Genomic DNA, 9,838 nt, shown 5'->3' with positions numbered 1-9,838 from the left:
GACACAAGGGGGGAAATTTGAGTCCAAGCACTCAGAACTGTCAGTGAACAGAGAAAGAAGGGGGAGCAGGGAGGGATCATGCACTTGGCTTTGTTTCCTGGGCTGCAGAAGCCAAGGAGGGAAGGAACCATCCAAGAAGAGACAATCTGGCATTTCTAAAACAAAACATTCCACTTTTGGCAATTGCTCTAAAAATCTAGATAATCTTTGGAGAATTTTATTGTTCAAAACCTACAAACAAGACAAGAACTCCAGGGCTAAACACAACCAGCAAGCAGAGTGCTCTCAGAGGCACCTCTGAGAGCACCTACCCAGGAGTGGCTCCAGGCTTTGTTGAGTGCTTAACACTCACAGTCAGGGGGCTGGGCTGGGCTGTGGAGCAGAGACTGGGGCCTCAGGGGGGCCTGGGCTGAGCCAGGGGTGCTGTCACCCTTGGGATGGTGTCACCCTTGGGATGGCATCATCTCAGTGCCAATGTCACCTTTGGGCTGGTATCACCCCTGGGATGGTGTCACCCTTGGAATGGCATCACCCTGGAACGGTGTAACCCTGGGCATGGTGTCACCCCGGTGCCAATGTCACCCTGAGGATGGTGTCACCCCAGTGCCAATGTCACCCTGAGGATGGTGTCACCCCTGGGCAGGGTCTGGCTGCCCCTGCTCACCCCTGGCTCCTGCTCCTCCAGGCCCTGGGGTGCTGCAGCAGCTCCGGGGGCAGTTCTGGTGCTCAGTCTCTGGAGGCAGCGATGCGATCGACCTGCAAAAGGGACAGGCAGCCATAAAAACAACAGCCCTGGGCACAGGGAATGATCCACCTGAACAGGGACAGGCAGCCATAAAAACAACAGCCCTGGGCACAGGGAATGATCCACCTGAACAGGGACAGGCAGCCATAAAAACAACAGCCCTGGGCACAGGGAATGATCCACCTGCAAAAGGGACAGGCAACCAAAGAAACAACAGCCCTGGGGACACGGAATGATCCACCTGCAAAAGGGACAGGCAACCAAAGAAACAACAGCCCTGGGGACACGGAATGATCCACCTGCAAAAGGGACAGGCAACCAAAGAAGCAACACTCCCTGCCTGGCTTGGCTGGGGCCCTGTGGGACATCCTGGAGCCACTTCATTCATCCTGGGGTCCTGTAGGGACATCCTGGAGCCACTTCATCCATCCACAGAGGCAGTCAATTCATCCAGCAATTCAGGCTCTGTCAGAGCCTTCCTGAGGGCCTGAGGGAGGGGACGTGGCTGTGCCAGGCTCAAGTGGAGACGAGGAGGGTGAGAATGGCCATCCCCTGTCAGAAAGGGCTGTCACACACTGTCACACACATTCCCTGGGTCACAGAAACTTGTCCCTCCTCGTGGTTTTGCCCGGTGGGAATTTTTCCTCAGTGCATCATTCTCAGCTTTGTGCAGGTCTGAAATCCCCCCTGGGGAGGTCGGGGGTCACCCTCTGAGCGTGGCCATCCTGTCCTGGTGTGGGGCAGTTTCCTCAGGCAGGGCCAGCTGGGGCTGTCCGGGCAGAGGAGAATTTTCATTGTCAGCAGTTCCAGGGCTGGGGAAAGGAGCTGCTGCAGGAAATGCCAGCAGGAATGTGAGTCCCTGCCACAGCTCGGAGTGGCCGTGACCACAGGGGCCGTTCTATCTGTGCTGCTCTCGTGCTGGAGAGGAGCTTTTGTGGCTCCAGATGGCTTTTCCCATATTCCATGCCCTGCAGGGTGGCTTTGGTTACACAGGCAGCTCCAGGCACATCCCTGGGTGTGCCAATGATCCCCGTGCAGGCCGAGTGTCCGGCCCAGCCCCAGGTGACAAAAGGACCCAGCTGGGAGCTCAAGGACAGCAGGGAGGGGAGGAGGCAATTCCTCCTCCAGGAGCTCCCTCCTCATGGGCAGGAGAGGCTGTGCCACCCCTGCAGTACCTGTGTGTCCCCTGCCCTGCCCTGCTGGGGACACGGAGCTGTGCAGGCAGGCCTGGACTGTCCACTCTGCCTGGGAGGCTCTGGCCATCCCTGCCCTGGTGCAGGTCATGCTGGAGAGAGGGGGAATGAGAGGAGCTGGGGGGGAATGGAGGAGCTGGGAGGGAGCTGTCCCCAGCTACTCCCCTGCAGGTTTGCTGATTGCTGCTCTTTGATGCAGCTGGGGTTGGCCTGTGCAGGTAATTTGGTAATTTTGTCCTGAACAAGGACCTTTGGTGACCTCCCCCCACTCTGGCCAGGCCTCCTGTGCTGGCCCCATCCTGCACACGGTCCCAGTGCCCTGGGGAGCCTCACTGGGCCCAGCCCGGGGCTGTGGTGTCACCCTGAGTGTCCCAGTGTGCCCAGGCTCGCTGTCTTGCAGGATCTTGGGTCCCTGCACAGCCTGTTTGTTTAAGCTCATTTCCATAGGAATTTGTAAGAACCATGGGAACATATTTTATCTGACCTAAACAACAAAGAATGAGCCTGAGGAGGGGGAATAAGTCCTGTCCTGTCTGACTTGTGGGTCTGATTTTCCAGGGGGGCTGGGTAACCTCCTCAGCACCGAATGGACCATCCTGGTGAGGCAGCTTTTCTTCCTTCAGGTGCCTGTGCTGTATTCCAGCCACAGGATAAATGCATGGAAATAGGTCAGAAATGGCCTCTTTTGAGCACACAGAGCGGGTTTGGGGTCAGGCTTGCAGAAACACAGCTTTTCTGCTGGGTTGGAGCTGAGGAGGCTGGAGCCATGGCTGTGCAGGTCCATTCACATCTGGCTGTGCCACCAGAGCAGGAGCAGTGGGTTTGGGAAAGGACAGCGCTGTCTCCTGTTTCCTGGAATGGCACTGGGCTGTGCAGAGTTCAGCTGGAACGGGCCAGGATGCCCCACCCAGGTGAATTCCCATCCCCATGCAGCATTTTTCCATGTTTCCCAGGATGTCCTGTCAGCTGTCAGCTGAGGCCCTCAAAGCTTCCTGGCTGATGCTGTGAGTGCTGAAGGGCTGCTCTGGCCCTGGGGATGGTTCCTGGGGGCTGCTGAGAGCACCCAGGGCTCAGGAGCCACAACTCCCCAGGTCAGGGCTGCTGCTCCTCTCTGTGCACAGAGGGCTGGCTCTGTCACCTCCTGTGTCCTCATCCCACGGGCTGGCTGTGGCTGTGCCTTTCTGGGGAAGTCAATTAGCAATATTATTGCAATTAGCAATAGTTTTTAGCTGTCCGAGGCAAGGAACAGGTGCTGCTTCTACACCATTCTGGAGCAGTCAGTCTAATGTAATTTATTCAGACCAAATGTTTGTGCCTGTCTGGAAGTCCCACTTGGCTTCTGGGAGTTTATTTGTCGGCTTATACGAGACAAACTGTGCAGAGTCCTGCTCCCAACCTTCCCTGTGCTCCCATGGTCACACTGCAAGTCCCAAGCCCTGGAGAGGAGCCTCGAGACCTTTCAATGCTGGTTCTTGTATAGGAAGGGTCTCTGAGAGGAGAAGCCTGAGCTTTTTCTTAGCCTTTGTCTAAGAAAACAAACGCTGGAGTTTGATGCTGCTCCCCAGGAGAGGCGAAGATCCCTGAGGAAATGGATCCATGAACGGTCCAAGGGAGTGGAATTCCAGTGTTTTGTCACCATGGGATTTCCCCACAAAACCACCCAGGTGTGTTTCGGCCCTGACCAAGCCCTGAGCCCCCAGCACTGATCTGACCTGACCCTCGTGGTCCCAGCTCAGCCTCACCCACACAAGGCTCCTCCTTGGAAAAGCAGCTGAGAATTCAGAAGTGGAATGTGAGTTACATGTACTGAGCACGGGCCAGGTATGGGCTGTGCTGGCTGCAGCTGTCTTGGTGATAATTAAATAAGGTAATTAAATAAGAATTAAGGTACAGCAACAGTTCTGGCTTAGGGGGATTTCACAAACTTTCTTGTAGAGTGGAAAAAATCACAGTTAGGAAAGGATAAGTGAAATATGAAAAAACACACACAGGCTGAATCTCTGACCTGAAAACAGCCTCACTGGTCAGGAGAGGGGTGAGTTAAGCCCTGAGGGTTTCTGCTTTGTACATCCAGCCCTTAACTTCCAGAGGGGTTACCTCTGTTCTTAATGGATTTAACTAAAGACCAGTAATTCAGTTTGTTTAATGTAGGGCACTTGATTTTATTCAAAGGGTGAGATACAAAAAAAGTAAGCAAAGAGACAAAACCCAAATTATAGAACACTACAGACAAAAGTAAGACATCTTCTGCATACAGCACACAACAGAAACACGGTACAGTCTGGTCCCCACAACCCACGCCAGCTGAATATGTACAGCAGAGGCAGAAAATCTACAAGGGAGGAAATGTGGGTTTGCCACTCAAATGTCTATTTACAGAAACTGAATTGAAGACAAATAGTTTTCTTTTCTTTCCTTTTTTTTTTTCCCAACCCAAATACTTCTGTTTCTTCTTCTTCCTGTTTCTGGTGAAGAGGGACTCCATGCTTTGAGGCAAGTTTGGTACATTCAGGTAAGATCTAAAATTAGCCACAGCTAAACACTGATGTGCTACTTCAGCTACTTCAGTCTCTCCCTCCATGCAACACAGCCACCAGGCACCTTACTTGTGGCACCAAGGACTCCTAGGGACAGCCAGGGAGGGGAAAGGCCCAATTCTGCACTGGTGTGGGTTTGATTTGTGCCTTTAGAGACTTCACTCTGCAGCTCAACCAGACCTCTGTGCCTGGCCTGGGCTTAAGGCTCCAGACTGAGGGTTCTGTGTGAGGTCCATGAGCTCCATTCCCACGTGGCTGGGAAAGGCTCTGGGTGATGTTTTGGCTCTCTCAGCACAGAGGGTTGAGCCTGACCCAACAAAGGCTGTCCAGGCAGCCTCTTGGACAGGAGAGTGTCCCCATCTCACACAGGAGATGGCCCTGCCCAGGGACAGCCCCCATGTACTGGTGGGCTCTTGGTAAGAACATGCATAGAGTGCTGACTATGGCAAATCTGGCAAAAAGCTGCCCACAGCCCTTCTGCAGCAGAGCCAGGGGAAAAAAAAACCCTTTCTGGCTGCAGTGTATTCCATGTGCAGCTTAATTTCCATGTGTGTGGAATCTGTGTGAGAACTGCTGGGCAGAAACACGTGCTGGGAGCTCTCTGGTCTTTGGTAATTAAAACCCCCGCAAGACCTCAGGGCTTCCCTCTGAGTCTCTGCAGGTGAGGAACAGAGTTACACCAAAATGAACTGTGACCAAAGTAGGCAGGAATAGAAGCTGATATTCCAGATGGCAAAGGCTTTGATCTGTATTTTGTATTTACCTGTGGCTCAATTTTAGAGACAGGGCTACTGAATTTTACAACACCTCAGTAAGGAAGGAGAGAATTTCACTGGCTCAGTAAGCAAAACATTCATTTGGGAGAGCAGAAGACTGGTTGTTAATAAATACCACGAGACATCCTAAAAGTTTTCTAAGGAAAAGAGAAACATCATCTGTTCATCGAAATGCAACATGTGGACAAAATGAGGTAAGGAAAGCTAGAAAAGTCCTTTGTACATTCTCACTTCACACTGCATGGCAACAACAACAACAAGATGCTTAACAGGTTCCCTGCCCGATCAGCAGAGAAATTCTTCATACAGGAGTGCTCCAGAGCATCTTTGAGACTGAGCCAACAGCATCCATCAGCCCCACCGCAACAGCTCCAAGCCCTCAATTTTGGCAGGCAGAGTTTGACACTCCAGGCAGTTTGCTGGCAGGAGGAGGGGCTGGGCACTACCTGTTCCCCTGACCCATCAATGCCTCCAGCTACAAGGAACAAGGATTTGTCTGGCACAGCACAAACCCAAAGAGCTCAACAAGACCTCTACAGCCCCACTGTCAGACTGGACATTTCTAACTCAGACTCCTGTTCTTTGGTCCTCTTTGTACACAACTTTCACAAACGTGTAACAGCTTGCACTAAAAAACTTCTACTGAACAGCAGCTTGTGTTCACAGGGGTGTCTGCCCCCCTGCCCACGGGGAGCCCTCTGTGCAAGGCAGGGTAAAAGCAATGCTGGCTGCAGGCAGAGAAAAAGCACCTTAAATAATTCCCTTGTGGGGCTGTTTCATGTGAGATCCCGTTCTGAGAACAAAGCATGGGACACTGCACATCCCTGTGCCAGGGGGATCCACAGCCAGGCCTGGATCCAGCCCTGCACAGGTTCTCTTAAGCAAGCTGGTGGGAGGAGGAGGAGGAGGAGGAGAAGGAGAAGGAGGAGGAGGAGCTGTCTCCCACCCCTGAGCATTGCACCTGCCTTGTTTTTTCCTTAAGGACAATTACCATCCTCCAATGAAGCAGGGAGGGCTGCAGGTTATGTTTAGGCAGAGGCACAGGTTCACAAGGCAGTGCCTCACACACAGCATTTGCTGAACTAAAATGCAGCATTTACTGCTTTGTTCTTAAACAGACACTGGCAGCACGATGTGTTCATAAATTAATAGTCTGAATACAACAGATTAATAAACACATACTCTGGCTTTGAGAAGCTGTTTCCAGGCATGCAGCATTTCATTCTCATAATGAAACTGAGCCTTGAGCTGACACTGAATTGAAGTGACATAGTCCCTGTGGGTTTATACAAAGCAGAATTGCCACAGAGTCTTTGGGAATACCTTGCTCAGGGCAACCAGCCTGGGTTGTGGCTGCTCAGCACTGTCACCCTGTGCCAGGGGAACTGGGCTTGGCAGGGCACTGGGCAGTCCCCAGGCACTGCATTTGCTAAAGTCCTTCTTCATGGGCAGTAAATGACCTGGAATATTCACCAGCACCATTTTATACCTTGTGGCATGGTTCTACAGTGCCTGTGTAAAGCTAATTAAAAACCCAGCAAGATGGAAGGAAATTCACCTTTTCACATTAGGAAATACATAACTGCCCTTTGATGACTCTGAAAAAGTCAGGTTTTGAGTCCTGAAGATGTATTTTCTGTGTAATTTTTGATTCTCTTCAAGCTTGTTACAGAAAAATTACCCAGGTATTTATTCCTGTCATGTTTATGGAGCCTTTTTATCCCCTTCAGGTGTGTCACACAGCTGGGTCACTCAGGTGTGTCACACAGCTGGGTCACCCAGGTGTGTCACACTGCTGGGTCACCCAGGTGTGTCACACTGCTGGGTCACCCAGGTGTGTCACACCGCTGGGTCACCCAGGTGTGCTACACAGTGCCCCAGTGCCCCTCAGTTTGAGAGGAAAATCCTCAGCACAGGAAAACTTCCACTTGTTTTAAAAACCCCAAACAGCCACCAGCACCAACAGGCACCAGCTCAGAGCAAGAACTGGTCACTCTTCCTTGCCCTCACCCCACTGGTCAGCCAGAGCTCCCAGTCCCACTGGCCATGCTGGGGTCACAGGGTGCCATGGCCACCGTGGCTACAAGATTGTCACCTGCTATGTTTTTGGCATAGATAAAACCCTCTGGAGCAGTGTTATCTCCTTTTGGCACATTCACCACGTGCCCAGGAGCAAGGAGGCTGTGACAGCTCAGCTGAATTCCCTTTTGCACCTGAGGCAGGAATTCACCCCAAAGGCTTGCCTGCAGTTTCCTTCACTGGTAAAATATCTGCACAAGCGTGACCAGTACCAGCTCTTGTTCCAGTTGTGTGTTCTGGTGTCCTGCTTCACTGCCTGAGAGCATGACAGGGCATTGATTAATTCCTTCAGAGGTTTCTCATCAGTGACTGGAATGAGCCACATTGGGTAAGAGACAATGATATCAGCTCAGAGTAAAGTGGAGGGCCCCTTACCTAGAAGACTCAACAATCTTTAAGGAAAACCATTTAACATCTTTCACGGAAGTCTATTGATCAAAAAAACCCAGAGCCATTGACATAGTATGTGGAATCAACTGGACAATCACTAATGTAATGGAATTATGGTGATCTTATACACAAACAAAGATTTACCAAAATAAGATTTACCTAGGGGGCTTTAAAATCGAGTTATTTTGGTACCAAAAAAAGTCTTTCATTTAATTCCCCTTTGCCCCTATGATTCAGATGATCTTTCACTCTACAGTTACGGACTTGGCCAGATTTCTTGGAAAATCAACCTGCAGAGAGGGAGGAGAAAGAACAGGCTTGTGAGTATTTACACACTTTGTTTGTTTGTGTGTAACTTTGTAACATGTGGAATGTCTGTTCTGTGTTTCAACTGAAAACAATCCAACATATCCTCACGTTAATTAGGACAATCAGTGCAGAAAAAAGTCCACAACCTTAATTGTTACAACTCCTCTGTCAGAACTAAGGAGCGAGTCCCTTTTGTCCACCAGTGCTCAAGTGCTAAGAGGTCACTGATAACAGGTGGAGGCCAGTGTCTGTATTAAGATCAAACAACTTACACCAAACTGTTTGCCAAACACCCTTCTGAGGATTGCCACCTTCCCTTTAGCTCCCTACCAGCCCTCCAGAGCCTGGCTGCTCCTTCCAGACCACAGACACACGTCCCAGCTCAGCTGCACCAGGCTCAGCCGCGTGGACTGGGCCTCCTCCCAGTTCTGCACTGGCCATGGCTACCCCTGGCCTGGGCACGCCAGCAGCTCAAGCAGTGGCACAGACACCCCCCAAGCCTTGCAGCATCACCCAGCACACAGCAGCACATGGGAGGGCAGGGAAGGGATGCTGTACTCACATCGTAGCCCCTGAGCACAGCCAGGTGGAAGGCCAGCAGCTGGAGGGGGATCACGCTCAGGATCCCCTGCAGACAGTCCACTGAGTGGGGAACTTTGATTGTTCTTTTGTTGTTCTTGATGGTCTCAATGTCCTCCTTGTCACAAATCACCACAGGTCGGCCCTGCAACAGAGGGAAACGCTGAAGAAAAGCAGATCTGGAAGGTTCTTTTCTCACTTCTGTGCAGAGTGCCAATGGCAAAATTTATTACTTAATTTAGAACCAAACAGCTTCACATGCCTTGGGCAGCCTTGTGGGGTATTTAGAGGTTAAACAGACCGTGCCAGGCTTCTGCAATTGCTGCAAAAACTGCTGTTGAAATGCCCACAGTATTCACTGAACTCACATGTGGGCAGTGACACCAAAGTGAACAGTCTGGGTGTCTGTAACTGCTTTTCTATTGAAAGCATCACCTCTGGTGCACTGCAGACCTCGCCAGGTCCTCACCTGCCGTGCAATGACCTGCTGGAGAGCGTTCTGGCACTTGGCATAGGTGTGGTCTCTCATGATGATCATGATCACAGGCATCAGCTTGTCCACCAGGGCCAGGGGGCCATGCTTCAGCTCCCCAGCCAGGATCCCTTCCGAGTGCATGTAGGTGATTTCTTTAATTTTCTAGAGGGGGAAAAGAATTCATAAACCTTTGAGCAACCTGGTAATGTTTTTTTAACCATCTCTGTGAATTCTTGCACTTTGTAAAGCTCAGTTCTGGCTCTTCTCAGACGCAGACGAGTCAGGCCAAAAACCCTGATCCAAGCAGTGTCCCTGGGCTAGGCTGTTCGCAGCCACCAACGCTTTCAGTTGTGCCACCAAACCACCACAGCCCTTGGAACTTGCCACCAGCCACCATCCCAGCCTGACTGGGCAGGCACAGGCAAAGAGGACATGTTTGCATGGCACTGGGGACAGCACTGAGAATAACAGGAATCTCCTCAAATGTAAAATCTGCAATACATGGGTTTGGCAAGTACACACTCAGTTTTCCATTTATTAGGGTGCCCAGTAAAGCATTCCCAGTATGAACATGAAAAATACACCCTTCCAACCCACTGCAGGCATGGGAATCTTCCAGCAGCAGCATCAGCAATGTTACAGTGATTTTTAAGTATTTGTAACCATAGCACATTTTGGGTTGGAAGGGACCTTAAAGCCCATCCAGTCCCACTGAGCAGGAACACCCTCCACTGTCCCAGGGTGCTCCAAGCCCC

The 9,838-nt window shown here is 51.2% G+C and overlaps 1 protein-coding gene across 4 annotated transcripts in view; it reads right to left on the bottom strand.

The window, feature by feature from the left end:
• Positions 1–268: 268 nt before the first annotated feature.
• The window catches only part of GFPT1 (glutamine--fructose-6-phosphate transaminase 1), a 35,326-nt gene continuing 25,756 nt past the window's right edge, over positions 269–9,838 (bottom strand). For 2 of the 4 annotated variants that reach the window (XM_063420784.1, XM_063420786.1), the window contains 3 exons: positions 9,078–9,245; positions 8,592–8,753; positions 4,076–8,010 (listed from right to left, as the gene is read on the bottom strand). In XM_063420784.1, coding sequence (XP_063276854.1) covers positions 7,966–8,010; positions 8,592–8,753; positions 9,078–9,245 — 375 coding nt within the window. In that variant the 3' untranslated portion in view covers positions 4,076–7,965. Of the gene's footprint in view, positions 757–4,075; positions 8,011–8,591; positions 8,754–9,077; positions 9,246–9,838 lie in introns of those variants that run through there. The other 2 variants (XM_063420785.1, XM_063420787.1) reach the window with 2 other exon arrangements.

This window comes from Prinia subflava, chromosome 32 (genome assembly GCF_021018805.1).
Source record: "Prinia subflava isolate CZ2003 ecotype Zambia chromosome 32, Cam_Psub_1.2, whole genome shotgun sequence".
NCBI lineage: Eukaryota > Metazoa > Chordata > Aves > Passeriformes > Cisticolidae > Prinia > Prinia subflava.
Note: the sequence above shows the minus strand (reverse complement) of the source record. Positions and strands in the feature narration are given on the sequence as shown.